At 39.2% G+C, this 19153-nt stretch overlaps 1 protein-coding gene across 3 annotated transcripts in view; it reads left to right on the top strand.

Moving 5' to 3' along the window:
• Positions 1 to 19153, top strand: part of PNPLA8 (patatin like phospholipase domain containing 8) — a 46896-nt gene that overhangs the window by 5277 nt on the left and 22466 nt on the right. For all 3 annotated transcript variants that reach the window (XM_048499764.1, XM_048499763.1, XM_048499765.1), the window contains exons 3-8: positions 361 to 510; positions 1533 to 1684; positions 6798 to 6892; positions 11071 to 11242; positions 12089 to 12146; positions 16262 to 16456. In XM_048499764.1, the coding sequence (XP_048355721.1) occupies positions 361 to 510; positions 1533 to 1684; positions 6798 to 6892; positions 11071 to 11242; positions 12089 to 12146; positions 16262 to 16456 (822 nt within the window). The remainder of the gene's footprint in view (positions 1 to 360; positions 511 to 1532; positions 1685 to 6797; positions 6893 to 11070; positions 11243 to 12088; positions 12147 to 16261; positions 16457 to 19153) is intronic.

The following is a 19153-nucleotide window of genomic DNA, read 5'->3' as shown; positions in this document are numbered from 1 at the left end:
ACTGGCACCAGGGTCAAGGGTGATATAAGCTTATTAAGCCCAATGGAGGGATTTTCTCTGGTGATGAGGCTTTTTTTTTAACACCTTCTCACGTCACCAAAAAGCACTTTGGAGGCATCAGGGCAGTGCCACAAAGGCACTGTCCCTGGCCACTCCAGGGCTCTGGATTGGGCTACTCATCAGTAAAATGTATTGATTCCTTTTTACTTATGTCTTGAGTACAAACAGAATTACATTGGCCGGGGGGAGGGGGGTGCATCTGATAAGCTAGGGTTCAGACCACAGACGATTGTTCCATTTAAAGCATTATAAGCATGTTTAAGTAAATTTAATGTTAACATCCATCTTTTTTTTAATTAGATTATTGCAAGGGTGAGTGTTGATAACAGAACCCGGGCTTTAGCTCAAGCATTACGAAGAACATCTAACAGAAGAGTCTACATTAACAGGGTTGAAGAATTGACATACCATCTGTTGGAATTTCCAGAAAGTAGAGGAGTAGCTATTAAGGTATAAATAGTGGGATGTTGAACAACTAATCATGAGTAAGAGAAATAATCATAATTGCTCAAAAAATGAGTTTTAGAAATACTGTGTGAACATCTTGGCTGCACATCTTGGCTTATGCATATGTTCCAGATCTGCCAAGTAGTAATGTAGAAGGTTTGGAAAGTGTTGTGGATCTCCAGACCTCTAGATTCCAGAAGCTTGTTACCCACAAATCTACAAACTCTTTTTTACTTGTCCTTCAAATCAGAATTGGAAGTCGGTTTCCAATTTTTGTTTGGATTGCAGTTTCAAACCATATTTTCTCACATGGGACGTAATGGCTGTATTTGCCTGAACAAAGAAGTTGAGAAAAGAATTGAATAATTGCAGACTTCCTTTTCATAGTGAAGTTCCTAGTGATCAGTGACTTTTATGTTATACCAACAAATATCTGTGGTGTAGAAGCATAATATGTAGTCTTCAAGAATACCAGATAATGTTTCACAATCTTGCTTTCTTTGTGTAGTTAATTATCTGGTTTTTTTAAAAAAAATAGAATCTAGAGGAATTTTTTCATTTAAAACATTTCTGTGCTGTCTTTCCATCCAATTCAGGATTCCTAAGGTGGCAAATATTTCCGGCATTAAAATGCATTTAAAGTACAAATATGTTTAACATTTTTAAAACAATAAAATAAATATAAGCCCACAAACAGGGAGGAAGGGTAGTAAGAAGGTAACCCCATCCATAGTGGAGACAGCAGGCCACGGCGCCAATGTGGTGCCACCCTGCTACTCCCAAAGAGGCTTTCCAGCAGCATGAGGAGGCTCACAGAGGTCAATACCAGCACCTTGAATTTGACCCAGAATCAAATTAAAAGTCTGCGTAGATGGAACAAGCCTGAACTGATATGGTCCCTCTAACAAAAACATCAAACATCCATATTTTGTTGTCAAACATCTAGAGTTCTCAGTTTTGTCCCATAGTATGACTGCCAGTTAAATTAGTTCTCTTTACATTTAAAATCTTTTTTTTATTTCTAGGAAAAAATCATTCCCTGCTTGTTGCGTCTCAGGCAAGCAAATGATGAAGCTCTTGAAGCTGCTGTTAGGGAGGCATTGGCAGTAATTGGATACACGGATCCTGTGAAAGGTTGGGGCATTCGTGTTCTCAGTATTGATGGTGGGGGAACAAGGTAGGTCAGAAAATGTCTTTTTCTGTGGCTTCTATTTGGGCATGTCCAGCCATCTACAGACTTTGCAGAGTGGAGCTTTCCCACTTTCCCCTCCCACAGCAATTCACTGAGCTATCTGAAAGTTTATTCCTAAGGGGCTGGCAGACCCTCAGAAAAACATTTGAGGCAAAATAGAGCTCTGCAGTGTGTGTGTGTGTTGGGAAAACCATATAAATCACTTCACTTTTTTCCAAAGACATAAGTGCCTGCAGAACTGTGTGATTGAATCCATGCCACTCGTTCTGCCAGTTCAAGTTCTGAGAAAAAATATTACATTTTAGAAGGAGGAGGAGGAGGAGTTTGGATTTATGTCCCCCCTTTCTCTCCTGTAGGAGACTCAAAGGGGCTTACAATCTCCTTGCCCCCTCACAACAAACACCCTGTGAGGTTGGTGGGGCTGAGAGAGCTCCAGGAAGCTGTGACTAACCCAAGGTCACCCAGCTGGCATGTGTGGGAGTGCATAGGCTAATCTGAATTCCCCAGAAAAGCCTCCACAGCTCAGGCGGCAGAGCTGGGAATCAAACCCGGTTCCTCCAGATTAGATACACGCGCTCTTAACCTCCTACGCCACTGCTGCTCCTTTTACTTGTCCAACAGTTCATACAGTCTACATTCAAGCCATTGGGCTCTCCCCTTTTTGAGGAGCTTTATTTATTTATTTATTTATTGGATATTCTCATAGAAGAACTCTGACTTCTAGGAGGCTATTCATGTTTAATCAGAATCGGAAGAGTGACAAACTTAAACTGGTAACTGCAAAATACTTGCTTTAGAGAAGCACCGAAACAGGTGTTTTCGCTGATTCTGCTCTTTTCTGTATCTGCTACCTCTCCCCTAAACTGGCTGGAAAATATGAGCCCAAAGCAATAATTGTATCTCACGCAGTTTTGGGTTTATTTATTTCATTGGTAAAAGATTTACAATCCAAGCTGTCCAGAATCTTCTCAAGCTAGCTAGCTTAAAAATGTAAGGCAGTGTGAACAATCCAAATACATAAAATTTAAATGTTTTAAAATTGTAATGAGTCCTTTTCCTTTGTTGGGAGACAAGGCAGCTTTCAAGAAAAAGAAGGAAAAATGTGCTAGAACAACAGTAAGAATAGACTTGCACCGATCAGGTAGCCCATACTAACTGGACATCCAAGAATATTATAAGGCTCCATTATGAATATTTTTCTAAAAAAGAGTCAGCTTCTTCTTTTTGTCAACCTCTGTCATGATTTCCCAGAGTGCCCAGGTCATCACCAAAAAAATTCCAGCTACAGAAGGGAACATGCAACAAACACTGATGCAGATGTCTCAGCTGCTGTTCAGATTTGTATGGAATGAGACAGTTCTGGAGACACTCAGGTCCTGTCTTGTGGAGGATTTGTAGGTCAGAGCCAGCACTTTGAATTAAACCCAGAAACAAATGTGTGAGCCATGCAAACTCTTCATCAAGGACATCACAATCACATGTTCAGAGCATGTCCTCAGGAAAACTTCCAATATTTCCCAACATATGTAATTTACATTTGCCAGTTTATAGATAAGAGTGAATAATTTCATTCCTTCCCTTGCATTTCTTATAAAGTCCCAATGCAAATAAAATATTGTCATCTCCACCACCTGAATTCTGGGTGAATTTGGAGACCTTGGTGAGGTTATAGCAACTTGCAGTGAACAGCTGGCAACTTATGCCTTGATAGCTGAACAGTGGAAAGCTGGAATACAAATATTTAAAACTAAAATCTGTGGACTCTGTCTACATATACTTGATTGCAAATCTCTTGAGAGACAATCTACATTATAATCTTTGTCTGAAATATAAAATAGAGGTTCATTTTCTAATTAACAATTTATTGTGTCATCAGTTTAGTGGGATCTTTCTCCCATTTAAAGAATACAGCAGGGCTTTTACCATGTTGATAATCAGGATATGACCAAGTTGAAAAGTAACTTTTATACTTCATTTATGCATGGGAATTTCTCTTGCCTCTTAATTCCTTTGCCTCTTAGCATTTTACTCTAGAAGTAGTTGCTTCCATTTTTTTTTGAAAACCAATAATCATTTTTAAACTTGCAGTAGATTTTACTGCTGACTCGTTGTTTTACTCTGAGACCCTGCAGTTAAACCCTCATAAAACTAGCAGTAAACTCTAGCATAAGGAAGATTAAAGAGAAACATAGAGGGGCATTGAAGTATTATTTGAGAACTATACTGCTTTTGGCTTTAATGCAATTAGTGTTGGCAAAATTTTTACTGCCATAAATGTGCTTACTTCATGGTATTAATAATCCAGAGGCAGCTTTTGCTCTGTGTGAAAACTCCAGCCAATTTTCACACATCACCCTGTTATTTGTCCCCAGTGAGACAACATGGTTTGTGGAACTAAAAAAAGAGAGAGAAAAAATACCTCTTCTTGGATCTTTAAATGCTTTGCTTTCATGTTTAAGGGCCTATCTTAATAACATCTGTTTTTGGTTGAACGAGCAGGTAGCCAGCAAGATTTGGCATAATTTATTCTCCTTGGTACTCTGACTTGCTCTGTAAAACATAGTTGTGAATTTTTTCCCAGTTTACTTCTCAGGTTGCCAATTACAGGAATATATTGGTTTAACGTTGCCAACTGTCAACTGTAACTTAAATTTAACACTAACTAATTAATTGCTCATAAACTAGAGCTGCCTGGAAGCAATAATTACTTGTAATGTCTGCCATCCTGTCTTGTTTTGAATCAGTGAGCTGTGAAGGCATTCAGTAATATATTCTCGTTTCTAATTTCCTAAGCAACAAAATTCTCACAGTCCATTTTCTGTTCCTGTGCCTTTCAAAGCTTCTGAACTTTTCACTTTCACCTGAAAGCGGTATAAGCTAAATGTCTCAAGGCACTGCTTCTCCAGTACTTATCCAGCACACAAGTCTTATCATTTTGACCAACAATGCAGTTTTCACTATGATATTCAGAATTATGTAAATTATGAGACAATTATGAAACAATTGTCCAGGCAGGCACAGACCCTGCTGTGACCATAGTCATCCTTTCTATCTGAGTGCAGGGTGGCTAGCAAGGGAGAAGCATGGCAGTTCCTTAAGATGATTATTTTAGTCATAGCAGTTCTTGGCTTGTCCCTGTGCTGGTACGGTGCTAGTGACAAGGCGTATGGTGGTGTCCAGCATAGCCCTGCTCTCTTGGTGATGGAGGAACATGTTCATGGTAGGCCATGGTGTGAACATCTGATTCATGTGGGATTATAATAGTTCTTATTTTTGAATAGTATGAACTTTTAAACTTTGTGTAATTGTAAATATCTGTACGTTATTTTCCCTTCAATATAGTATAAGATGTGTACTAGATGACAGAATACTATGAAGCAACAGATTTGAGTTGATGACGTTTCTTTATTGTGAAGCCTCAAGTTTGTGTTGATCTTTATTGTAATATGCTATAAGTGCACTGATATTTACAAGGTTAGCATAGGTCATAATTCTTACATATCTAGTTTATGCATGGTTCTTTCATGGTAGGGCTCAGTTTTGTCCTGTTCTGACCTGGATCTCAGTGCAGCCAGTAGGAGTATCATGCTTAGTCCAGCAGGGTGAATCTGGGAGACTCCATGGTCCTTGTCACCAGCTGTAATGTACATGGGATCCCCCCTCCCCTCACAAATACAGAGGGTTGAGGTGTTCTGGGTCAGGTGGGCCTCCTTGGTAGCAGCCCACGAGAATTATGTCCAGTAAAGTAAATGAACAATTTGCTGTAGCCTATTTAGCAACTATACTAGAATGTTGTAGTGGTGTTCAGTCTGATATGGTATGATAGTAATGTAGTGTACAGCTACTGAGAAGTGTTGGGATCTTTGGCGAAGACAACCTGAAGTGTTTAAACTTTCTAGCTGTCTTAGCCCAAAGACAATGAAGACAACCTGAAGTGTTTAAACTTTCTAGCTGTCTTAGCCCAAAGTTCTAGTTGATTAACTGCAGTATGCATAATAGAAATTGCTGTTATTTTATTTGTCTTTTTTAATATATGGATCTTGTTCTATCCTGGTAAGTAAGTGCCCCACAGCAACATGGCTTAGGTGCACACACAGTTTACAGCAACAGCCATAGTTGATGCTGCTTTATAGCATTTGCATTTAAGATACTGACCTCTCTTGATCTTCTAATGAAAACTGTTTTCTTTTTCTTTTTAAACTACCCTCCCATTTGATCCATGCAGAATTCTTCAGTATTTATATCTTTCAGTACTGAACTGTCATGACTTTCACTGATCTTGTAGGAGCTTACAAATGAGAGACTGACACAAAAGGAAATTACTTGAAGTTCTAAAAAAATGTTTTTTATTGAGAATTAAAATGGAAGGTCCAACCTTCCACCAGTGTGGTTGTCAGAATAGGATCTAGGAGACTCCAGCTTCTACCTCCACCACCCCCCCCCCAATACACACACATAGAAGCTTGCTGGGTGACCTTGGTCCAGTCACATGCTCTTTTTTAAGTTGGTTTTTATATCCCAATTTTGTGTAGTATAAGGAGTCTCAAATGCCTTCCTTTCCTCTCCGCACAATAGACACCTTGTCAGGTAGATGAGACAAAAAGAACAGTGACTAACCCAAGGTTACCCATCAGGCTTCATGAGGAAAAGTAGGGAATCAAGCCTGGTTCTACAGTTTAGAGTCCACCTCTATAAACCACTATACCACGCTGGTTCTCACAGCATGCTTGGCCTAATCTACCCAAATGGTTGTTATGAGAATAAAATGGAGGAGAGGAGATCATAGTAAGTTGATTTGGATCCCCACTGGGAAGAAGGGCAAGGTACAAACAAGGTAAATTTGGCTGCACTGGAGACCTATTTTTTCTCCTTTGCTAAACAGGATATTTATTACCTGAATAGAGGGCTACCTTAAAATAGTAAAGCTTTAATTTGGTAGTTTAACTACTTTGAAAATGGCCATTTCCATGGTCTTTTCAATTGCTCCTAGTTATTTTTCGGCACTTCAGTCCACAATGCTGTAAATTAATTTAGTAATTTGTTTCTTTTCTAAGCATACCATAACTTGTATTAAGCAGCTTCTTTTCTTATCTTGCAGGGGTTTAGTAGCACTTCAGACTCTTCGTAAACTTGAGGAGCTTACTGGAAAGCCTGTTCATCATCTCTTTGACTATATTTGCGGAGTGAGTACAGGTAAATATCCCTGAAAAGGAAATGGAAGCATGCTATATTTATGACACTAAAGGTCTCCACCCCATAGTGCTCAAATTGTGTCTTATTTTGCAGACTAGAGCAGACCTTCTCTTTAAAAGAAATAAAGAAAAGCCTTACTGCTGGTTATGCAGGTGTTCCTTAGAATTATTGTTTATAGCTTTGTGTACCAGTTGATTTGTAATATAAACCATTTTGGGCAGTGCTTTTCTGCTTTTTAATGATAAAGCTATTAGATAAGGATCTTATTTTTGATTGTGTAGATGACATTCCAACCTGTCCTGAATGACACAGGTTAGCCCAAGCTCATCAGATCTCTCGAGCTAAGCCGCAGTAGGCCTGATTAGTACTTGGATGGAGAAGTGAACCAGGGTCGCAACACAGAGCCAGGCATTGAAAACCACCTGTGAATGTCACTTGACTTGAAAACCCTGCAGAGTTCTCATAAGTCAGCTGTGACTTGATAGCACTTTCTACCACCAGATGATTTTTGAACACACTGTTGGTTTAATAGTTGGAACGTTTACTGTGTGTTAACTGTGTAAAGAGCTGTGCTTATATGGAATCATTAGTGATTATTTAAATTGCTACATGGCACAGTTTTGATGCCCTATGTTTGAGAGCCAGTGTGGTTTAGTGGTTAAGAGCAGGTGGATTCTAATCTGGAGAATTGGATTTGATTCCCCATCCCTCCACATGAGCATGGAAGAGCTGTGCTTATATGGAATCATTAGTGATTATTTAAATTGCTACATGGCACAGTTTTGATGCCCTATGTTTGAGAGCCAGTGTGGTTTAGTGGTTAAGAGCAGGTGGATTCTAATCTGGAGAATTGGATTTGATTCCCCATTCCTCCACATGAGCATGGAAGTCTTATTTGGTGAACCAGATTTGCCCCCCCCCCCTCCTTCATTCCAGCTGGGTGACCTTGGCCTAATCACAGCTCTTTGGAACTCTCTCAGCCTCACCTACCTCACAAGGTTATTGTGGAGAGATGAAGGGAAAGGGGGTATTAATTGAAACTCTTCTTTTATAAATCAAATGTAGATACTAATATCTGAATCTAGGTACCCCTAAGTCTGGTGAAAAAAACTTGTGTGTTTGTAAAAAAAACACACAACATGTACTATTGCTGGCTTTCTCCCCTTTCAAAAACAGTTTCTCCCCTTTCAAAAAGTTGGGGGCTAACCTTGTCATTGGAAACAGGGTATGATAATTGGTGGCAAGCAAGGATGATTATACAAAAAAGGCTTACTTGCAGGCCTTCCCTTGAAATGGCATACTTGAACATGCTTGCAGCATGTTTCTTGGCAGGAAGCTTAAACCTGTGATTACTTCTGTCTCCTAATTTGAATGAGGACTATGCTCAGAATCATAAGTTCCAGGTACTTGTCATAAAATATATAATTTCACAACATTAAAAGAATCCTATACAATGGTTTTAAAATACAACTGAAATATTAAAATATACTAAGACACTTCCTTAGACTGACTATCTCATGATTTCCTTATTTTAGAGGCCAACCAACCAAATTTTGCTGCCTTAAAGTTTCTTCCTGGTTTTTTTTATCTGATAACATAGTAGAAAGATAAAATCTTCTATCTCTCCCTGGGAGACCTTCTATTATTGGAGGAATCAAATGTTCCCTAATATATTTATACATTTTACAATTAAAAACGGCATGTTCTGTATTCCCATCTACACATAAACATACACTTTCTTCTAGTGTCTTCTTCTTTTACCTGCACTCAAGGATAGCAGAAAGGAAAGATTATATTTTAACTGTGAATGCTCTCCTGTGCTTGGAATTATCAAGCTGCTTAATGTAAGCCATCATAGATAGCCTTTAAAGGGAAGGGGGCTTGCATCAAATAGAATATTTTTATTCTAGTTAAAACATGTTGTCTTTAAGCTGCCCAAATAAGGAGCTCCCTCTGCCTGCTGGCTGGCTGGGCTTCCTCAAACTCAGTGGGAGGCAGAGGGAGCTCCTTATTTGGGCAGTGACATCAGGGGGAGTCACTGCCCAAATAAGGAGCTCCCTCTGCCTGCCAGCTGGCTGGGCTTTCTCAAACCCAGCCGGGAGCAAGAGGGAGCTCCTTATTTGGGCAGTGACATCGGGATTCCCCCTTCACCCTCCAAGGAGGGCAGCAACAAGCGGCTTGTGCAGCCGCAGGGAGGTCCTCCCGGGCCACGCTTCCAGCCTCGGCAGAGGCCTGAAGAGCCGGCTGGTAAGCGGTGACTCGTGTATAAGCCAAGGGGGCATTTTTCAGCCTTAAAACAGGGTATATACGGTACCCACCTCAAATTGAATAGCAGCATTTGGAGGTACTTGGAGTGTAACTTTCAAAAATTTTGATTGCACTCTTTCCATCATCTTGACGTTAGCTGTAACACTAAACAGTGCACCATATAATAGGTACATCAGATATTTTGCAGTGAATAATTTAATGTCCTCTAGGACATTACGTCTCCCTTAGGGCCAGTAAGATTTCTACATAGATCCTTCACTCTTTTGAGCATTTGCTGTATCCTAGCTTACATGAGAGTTTCTCAAACCAGCTGTACTATACCTCCAATTGAAACCATAAATAGTTTAAAACAGACCATGAGATTGTTACTGACTCAAGAGAGCTCAAGAATCTCTTCTCTGCTGTTAAAGCAGAAGGTTAAATTGGAAAGTAAAGGGATTTTCCCAATGAGGGCTTTTGTTAACAGCAAATTAACCCGTTTAAAAAAACACGTTGGATGGTTGTGGAGGTTTCCATAAAAGATCTACAGCCAAGCTCACACGACAAGATATGATCACCTGGTTTGATTGCCCAGATGCTTCACAACCTAAAGGTGAAGATGCCCAGCTGGATAATTCACTAGAGCAGGATCTGTTAAAAATCTCTTCCGATCATGGAACAAGTACAAGTGTCAAATAAACTGGAGAATTTAAGGAGAGAGCTTCTGAATATTCTGGAATAGCCTTTTATTGTTGTTGCAAGTTCACCACCTAAATTTGTGTGTGAACCCTACTAATAGTATGCAGGCCTACAAACTGCTTGCCTACCACATAAGATTGTTTTCTGAATATCTCCTACAACTTGCTCATACAATTCCAGAGCATCATGACTGCAAAGAAACGAGCAAGGAAGGAAAACCTCATTCAATTTGTCTACAAGCTTGAGTGACAATATCAGGTCCTCAAGTTTTCTATACTCTTGATTTTTCATTTGTCAAAATAGGGGAGGGAGTTGGCTGCTATTCAGACTGGCATAATGCTAGGCAATGATAATACACTAGCAGAAATCTGAAAATGCCTTCCTGACAATGTATTGTCAAAGGCTTTCATGGCCGAATTCAACTGGTTGTGGTGGGTTTTCTGGGCTGTGTGGCCATGGTCTGGTGGATCTTGTTCCTACCGTTAGGAACAAGATCCACCAGACCACGGCCACACAGCCTGGAAAACCCACCACAACCAGTCTTCCTGACAGATTCCTGAAATTTGTTCGTGTATGCACAACAAATAATTCAGGGTCATGTTTTTTTTCTTTCACACTAGATGGTGCTGTAAAGAAACAACTAACTACAAATCAGCTGCATTAGTATTGGTATACAACAACAGTTCAGTTTTCTCAAGACTGTGAACTTCTTGACATCTTTTAAAAATCCTTGCTTTCAGTTTTATTGCATTAATATGTTTTTAAAAGTTTCTCAGTAATAAAACTTAGTATAAAACCTGGATTTACCAAAATGAAGATGACCCTGACTGTATGACAGTCTCCCTAAAGAAAAGCTGAACTCCAGTGGCACCTTTAAGACCAACATAGTTTTATTCTTGCTATAAGCTTTCCTATGCATGCACACTTATTCAGATACACTGAAGAAGTATTTGAAGAAGTGTGCTTGCCCACAAAAGCTTATACCAATATTAAAACTGTGTTGGTCTTTAAAGGAGCCACTGGACTCAAACTGTTTTCTGCTGCTTCAGACCAACATGGCTAACCACATGAACCCCTTAAAAAGAAGTTATACACAAACCTGGTACAGCTTTATTTATATAATTCTGGTTTAATTTTCTTTAACAATTAATACATCATATGAAGCATGTTTTGTGTTTATCTATCTAATCTGATTATAATTTAATTTGTTTGAAATTTATAAATATTTCCAGGGGCTATATTAGCATTTATGTTGGGGATATTCCATATTCCACTGGATGAGTGTGAAGAGCTTTATCGCAAACTAGGAACTGATGTGTTCAAGCAAAATGTCATTGTTGGGACTGTTAAAATGGGCTGGAGCCATGCATTTTATGATAGTGAAAGCTGGGAGAAGATGCTCAAGTAAGTCAATCCTACCTAAATATTTGTAACAAATTGTTGCTGTTTGCTTCCTTCAGTATAAGACTGTATTGACAAAGTTCATAAGTTATGCTGATGGTACATATGCTGGGGTATAGTGTTAAAAAATTGCATTGCAGTGACATGGCAGAGTTTCAAGTGGATATGTGACATTACCACCATTGTTGTTTGTGTTGCTGCCTAGCTATTTGAAAACACCTGTATTTTTCTGGTCCCTCCCTTGAGACTTCGTTGTATTGTGTTGGGTGTTAGAAATTGTGTACTTTTAAACTTTACCAACAAGCTTAGGCTAGTAAATATTTTGAGCAATGAAACTATTCTGCAGATGACTTTCAAATTGTATAGAGGCAAAGTCCAGCAGGCAATCAAGGCTAAGCATTCAGAGCACTATTTAGATCACTGACTCTATTTGCTAGTTATGTGTTTGGAGATAGAAGGGAAAAAAAGAGTGTGTATGCTTTGAATGCAGCCTCTCCTATCCACACCTAGATGATTAATCAGAGCAGTATGCTGCACTCATAAGGAATCCAGTACGATACAAATAGCACCTATTCACTTTTGCTGTACCTCATCCTGTATAGAAATGTATGTCAGATCTTGTTCCTAGCTGGCTCAGAGTAACTTTATTACTGGGGTGTTGTGTGGTTTCTGGACTGTATGGCTGTGTTCTAGTAGCATTTTCTCCTGACGTTTCGCCTGCAGCTGTGGCTGGTATCTTCAGAGGACAATACATTTAACTTTTATTACCTTTGGACTAAAATGTAAGGAACAAGATGATACCTATGGTTTGTTTAAAGATAAAGTTACATTTTTTACCAATTTCTCTAGAGACAGAATGGGATCAGATGTTATGATTGAAACAGCCAGAAATCCAAGGTGTCCCAAGGTAAGTGAGCATTTTCCATTTTTACTGTCCTGCAAGCAGATAAGATAATAGGTAGACTCCAACCAGCTTTTCTCCTGGTGAGAAAGAAAGAAGGGGTTCCTTGACTGCTAAAAAAGGTTATGCTGGGAATCATCTTACCTACATGCACAGAAGCCATGTAAGCATGGTGGCTATAGCAAGGTGGAGGGGAAATAAAGCTCCTTTTCATTTTAAAAACTTTAATGCCCATTTCAAATGCCTATACTGCTTTCATAGGACCCTAAAGCAGTAGTTTGTCTCTAGTGCTATTGCCATGTATTTAATTTTCCATTTCAAACTGCCAGAAGCTAGAATTACTTGACTATTCTAGATTTGAGTCCAGTAGCACCTTAGAGACAAATAAGATGTTTTCGGTATAAAGTTTCAAGTGTTAAAGTTCCCTTTTTCAAAAATCTTGTTGGTCTCTGAGGTACTGCTGGACTTGAATTCTTCTTACTGCACACCAGTACAGCTACCCTCCCGAAATTTGATTATTCTAAGGTATATTTTTCAGAGTATTTGTGGAAACTATGCCAATAAAGGCTTATGTATGTATGTATGTATGTATGTATGTATGTATGTATGTATGTATGTATGTATGTATGTATGTATGTATGTATGTATGTATGTATGTATTTGTGGAAAATGGGAGCCAGAGCAGGGGATCCCCCATCCCCACTGGCTTGTAGGTAACCCTTGGTTGGTATTATGGATTAATAAACTGTAGGTAGTATCACATTCTCCTCCATAGATCAATCTTGCAGCTTGGAAGTGTTCCTCGGCCCAGTATTTATGGAAGTCCCTGTGAAAATTTTTGATAGAAATTTTGTACTGCTTCTGTCTAGTCACCAGTTGCATCCATTTTGGAGATCTAACGCAAGATCATTGTCAGGTGTGTCTGCTTTTTTTCCCATTTGAAGACTCTGTGGTACATTACATAGACTTGCCCTTGTAGACATTTCACAAACTTCAGTTGGTTCAGAATTTAATCAAATGTATTCTCTGCTACTAGCATCAGACACAGTACCTATCTATTTTTATGAACTTCAGTGGTTATAACTTAACTTCCAAGCCAAATGTAAGGCCCTAGTCCTAATCTTTAAGATCCCTAACTAGCCAAACTGCACCTTCTTCAATTTATCACTGCCACCACTGACCAAGGAAAGATATTCCTCTTCGAGAAACATACCGTAAATACTCACGTATAAGTTGACCCATGTATAAGTCGAGGCACCTAATTGTGCCTTGAAGAACTGGGAAACCTTATTGACTCGCGTGTAAGTTGAGGATGGGAAAGGTCCATGGGGAGGTGGGGCGCTGAGCAGGCAAAGGAGCCGCAGTTGGGGGAAAGGAGCGCCCCAGAAGCCTTTGGGAGGCTTTTTAAGGAGGGGCGAGGTGGGTATGGGGAGAGGGAATAAGCTAGGGGCCGTGGAGGGTGAACAGGATGGGAGGTGATGGAGGAAAAGGCAGAGGAGAACGAGGCACAGAAAGCAGCTGAAAATGGGCGGCCGAGAAGGCAAGAGACAGCGAAGCAGAGAAAGCAGGCTAAGGCTTAATTTCAGAGAAGCTGCCTGTTGGGCAGCCTGACTCTATGGTTTTCTTAAAAGGTCAAGTCTCCAAAGGTTGCTTAAGCAATCTTTGGAGCATTGCCCTTTTAAGAAAACCATAGATACAGGCTGCCAGACAGGCAGCTTCTCTGAAACTAAGCCTGAGTCTGCCAGGAAAGGAAAGTGAGGGGGCCTGCCAGCCGCAGGAGAGAGCGAAGATAAAAACTAGGCACAGAAAGTGGCTGAAAGGGGGGCGGCAGAGAAGAAGGCATGACAGGGGGAACACCACACAAGAATTACCTGTAAGTGGTACCTGCGTATAAGTCGAGGGGGGGCATTTTTCAGCCTAAAAAAAAGGCTGAAAACCTCGACTTATGCGCAAGTATACATGGTATTTTAGTGCAGCAAATTAATCCTGCTGCCATGGCGATTCACCACACCTATTATAGTTGCACTTTTTGAAAGACTGGCAATTTAGAATTGGTTTTGTCTAATTAGAACTGCTGTTAATATGTTGCATGTATGGCTTCTACTTTATTTTGTCGTATTTTACTATTGTAATCTGGTTTTACAAGTATAGAAGAAATGGCATTATGTTTCATTGTCAATTGGCTGTACTAAAAAGTTCATCTTATTGAATTGAAGCTTTCCACCAAGTTTTCTTGACATAATACAATTTTATGCATAATTGTTCCAAACAGCAGTCAAGATAGGATTCATACAGTATTTTGTCAAATACTGAGTGGTGTTGGCTTGTGTTGGGACTGTTCAAAACTACTCATTTGTGTCTATCATATATTCAAACAATACAAATGGAGATGTGCTTGAGTTTTGTACTTAAGGATGTTTGGCTTTATGATGGTAGATTATTTATTGAATTGTTCATTATGAGTGGCCAATTGACAAACAGTAAAGCAGTAGCGTAAATACTAGTTTTAAGTTGTCGAGTACTTTTATGAACCAGGCATGTCTGTGAAATAGGATACAAATAAAAATACAGATCCACTGATTTGTTCGGAGTAATTTTGATAATATTAGTCACTTTATACATATCAGTATGTAAAATCTTATTGGTAAAAGTTGCATGGTAGAAATGTATGGATTGTGGGCCCATGAGGAGTTGTGTCAGGCAGTTTAGGAATCTCAAAAGTTACAGAAAACCCATGGGTTAAGAGATTCCCTAAAGTATACACTTTTGGATTTAGATGTTTATTGTGCTGGTTGTCCTTTGTAGCCTGCAGTCTGGTATGGTAGGTTTTCTTTATGTAATTTTTTGTGTGTTTCTGATACATCCCTCTTGTGGGTTTTTTGCATTCTAGTTTAGGAATCTCATCTACACTTACCAAAATCTCCTTATCCAAAATTCTCTAAACTCCTGCGGTCATTTTCTGACAGATCTCTTCTGACCCTTTCCCCATTTTTCCTTTAATTAACTCTCAGGTTCCCAATATTTTGTGTATTTGGAAACATGTTCAGTTCTCAGAAAGTTTTCTTAGGTTTATTTCCAGCCAATTTATAAAGTTATTTTTCTTCATACTTGAGGAGTCCTTAATTATGTAGCGATCTCCATCTTATCTGTGGTTGTCCTGCTGCTGCAGTGTTGACATTCTGTATTGAGGCCAGCCAGCTTACTACTGGATATAGCGATTCATCACAACTCTAATTCCTGAAGCATGCCTCTCGCTTTATGTTAATCTCCTACTACCCTGGCATGATTAATTCTATTAGAATCTTTCCTGGTTATAAAAGGAGTCCTTCTCAGCAGGAAACAATAAGCATGCTTTAGTGTTTACTGTTAGGGTTTAATGTATTTAACTATGCCTAAAAGTGGGAGAGATTAATTCTGCTTACTAGTTTTTTCAGGTTGTACAGCAACTTGTTTTCATACGAAACTGCAGCATTAATTTCCCCCCTTCTGTATGAGAACAAAAGGCTTGTATCCAGCTAAGAATTTCTTACTCAAAGCTATTGAGTAGTTTGCAAATTTTTCATTGCTTTCTAAAAGAAATTTAAAAAGCATCTATATATGGAATAGATGTGTGATAATTACCCATCAATTTTTGGCAGCTGTGGGTATATATTTTAATGTTCCACTTCCCATTTTATGTAAAGCTTCTCAACTGTCAGATGAAAGAGAATACAAAACAAAATCTTCTGGATGTATCGATATCTAAACTTTTCTGAAAATGCTTCTCTGAAACAGCTTCTAGATCAATATTCTACTGCAGCTTTGTTTTCAAAGTTACTGGCCGACCAAATTTCTCAGTCACTCCTTGCTTATCAAGTGCCAGGTATACCCAGACATTGTGAAATGGTCTCAATATATTTTCCTGTTCACTAAAGGAGTGAAAATTCTCATAATTTGCTAAAATATAACAAGACATTGGCTTCAGATGGCTTATTGTTTTCAGCTGGAGGAAATAAAATCAGAATGTAATTGACAAAAATGAACTGTACACATTCAGTTTGTAACTAATTAGATGTGTAGGAAAATATTTGTGATAATCAGATTAATCAGAGTGGTTTTTGTTCGTTTCACCGTGTTTCTAGGTGGCTGCAATAAGCACTATTGTAAACCGAGGAACACCACTGAAAGCCTTTGTATTTAGAAATTACAATCACCTACCTGGAGTCAAGTCTCACTATCTTGGAGGTTGTCAGTATAAATTATGGCAAGCTATCCGAGCATCGTCTGCTGCACCGGGCTACTTTCAGGAGTATGTTCTGGGCAACGACCTTCATCAGGTTAGTTGTAACAGTTCCTTTTGATTATTTTGACTTTGATGTACTGTAGCACAACAGAGGTTTGAACAATTGCAAAAACCATCATAATAAAATCCATGGGGAATCGAGACTGCTTCACACATCATTATGTTAATGTAAAGTGTGGTGTAGTGGTTAACAATTTCGGACTGTATCTGGGACACCAGAGTTCAAAGCCCCATTTGTGCCATGGATGCTCGCTGGATGACCTTGAGCCAGTCACACTCTCTCAGCCTACCCTCCCTCACTGGAATGTGGTTGGGGTATAATGGAAGAGAAGAGTATGATATAAGTGCCTTGGGTTCCCATTGAGGAGAAAAGCAAGATACAAATTAAGTAAATAAATGGTTTTTTTAAATTAAATGTTAATATGTACATATGACAAAGGCATACATTGATAGCTGGAATATATACATTAGGGGCCTGGGATAGGCTGTTCTCCCTACCGTAGATTCACCCATTAGAAAATTTACAGTGCAATTCTGTGCAGAGTTAGGGTGGAGCAACTCTGCATAGGATAGCACTGTTGGCCATTTCATAATGTGAAGTAACCTAGAAAGAATTTTTTGTTTCTGCATGTGGTATGCTCGGGAGAAGTCTTTGTTAGGAGACCACCAGAACTTGTGTGATCTAACATACCTTTCACAAACATGCTTGTCATACCAGTTGCTCAGAAAATCATCTAATAGAGGATATTTTGTGAGAACAGTATTCTTTATGAATATAACTACTGTCTGAGAAAAACAGAAAATGCTATTGTGTCATGAATTTTCATGTAGACTTGATTATTATTACAGGCTGAACATTCATCTTTTTTCAGTTCAAAAATACAGTGCAGACCTTTTCACGTTTGTGTAAATGTTGGCATTAGCTGAAGTGTGGTCAATTTTACTATTTCAAAAAGAGAGATAACATTTCTCTGGCACTTTGTATTAACATAACATCTGTATATGTGGAGAGATAGATTCTTGTTATGCAGTTGTGCAACTGCACTGTTCACTTGGCTTGAAGAAATTGCAGTGTTGCATTAGTTTTCACGTGATGTCTGGAGAGCCCAACATGAACATGGTTATCTACATGAATGGATCATGTAGTGTTTTAAGATAGTCATTCCTGAATCTTCTTATGTGTCCAAAAAAATGCAAGGACAAGTCATAATTTCACAGTTATAGCTTTGAGTCGTTTTCCACATAGGCCCTTTCTGCATGGGTCAATAAACCTGGGCTAAGCACGGGATAAAACCCATGTTTGGGGGGGGGGGTCGGGACTTCACATGGATCCTGCTCCTAACACGAGTCCGCTCCATGTTTCTCCCCCCAAACCTGGGTTTATCAAGAATTGCACTATCTGTGATTCTTTAGTTGTAAGGCGGATTGCAGCCGCTCGCGAGCTAACAGCTGCCTGGGAAGCAATTGCTTCCTGGTTTTTAAAGGTCCTTCCTGTGCAGTCCAAAGCCTGGGAGGTGAATTTTGTTTAAAGATACACCTCCATGCAAAGGCACAACGGCAGCTGTATTGCTTCCACGGGCTCCATTCGCTGCCTGAGGCATGCGAATGGGACAGCAAGAGAGCGGGTTACTTTATCCCGCCTGCAACCCACTCTCCTGGTGCTGTGCAGAACGGGCTTTAGACTTGTAGATTTCATATGGGAAGTTCTGACTCCATATTTCTTGGGTTTGAATAAATCGACTTTGAATAGATCACGCAAATGTGTGCAGTTTATCACTGTTTAATACTTGTAAGGTATGTTCAGTGCTGAGTCTGTAATTTGTATAAAATGCTGAAAAGATCTGCTTTGTATATTCTGTACTCCTATCATTTACAAAGAATTCAAGTACACAGGAAAAGTATGTGTAAACTTTTAGCTGCACTTCTTTCATTTCATGAAGCTCTGGACTTTTCTAAGGCAAGGGCCTTGCTACTACTATCATCTTTTTAGGCCAAATAGAATGAGCCATTTCTACTTGGTTGCGTTATTCATTAGTTGATTTTGTACAACTGTATAGATGTTCATAGTCCTGAGTCTTCTGATTTCATTACTCCACTAATAATGAAAATATGATATCTAGCAAAGTTCTGCATGTTTCAAAGTATGTTGACAAACGATAACAGCAAGAAGCCTGCAGTGGAGATTGTGCGCTGGTGCTAATTAATGGATACAAGAGCCCTTTGATATATGGCATTAAAATTCATTGTCTTGGTTCTGCCTTGTGTCTAATGAGCCAGCTAAGTAGGTTCATTCTTTGATGTGTGACAGAATTCAGAGTCTTCAAGCTGCTTCAGATTTTTTAATTTGCTACAAGGCAATCTCTTTCTAGTTAAAAAACGAAGAAAGTGTACATGTAAATCATATGATGTAAATTCTGTTTTTGAGTGTACATAAAAATGTCTTTCACATAGGAATTTCATAACATTTAAAGAATTCTAGTTGCTGTAGAAATATTTATGAAGCAAATATTAAATGGCCATGTAATGAAAGGTAGGGAAATGGAAAACATATCTGGTAAAATCACCTCAAATTTTGTGGTTACAACTAGCATACTAAATGCATGGCTGGCTCCAAAGAACTGAGATGGTTCTGCCTGCAAAATCTGTCTTTCCCACTTCCCTAGTTTTCTACAGCTGCTTCTTCCACCCCCCACCCCCCCAAAAAAAACTGCTCTAAGAAGGATGATTGCTT

The sequence above is a fragment of the Sphaerodactylus townsendi genome, linkage group LG06, assembly GCF_021028975.2.
Source record: "Sphaerodactylus townsendi isolate TG3544 linkage group LG06, MPM_Stown_v2.3, whole genome shotgun sequence".
NCBI classification, from domain to species: domain Eukaryota; kingdom Metazoa; phylum Chordata; class Lepidosauria; order Squamata; family Sphaerodactylidae; genus Sphaerodactylus; species Sphaerodactylus townsendi.
This window is presented reverse-complemented; position numbering and strand designations above follow the sequence as displayed.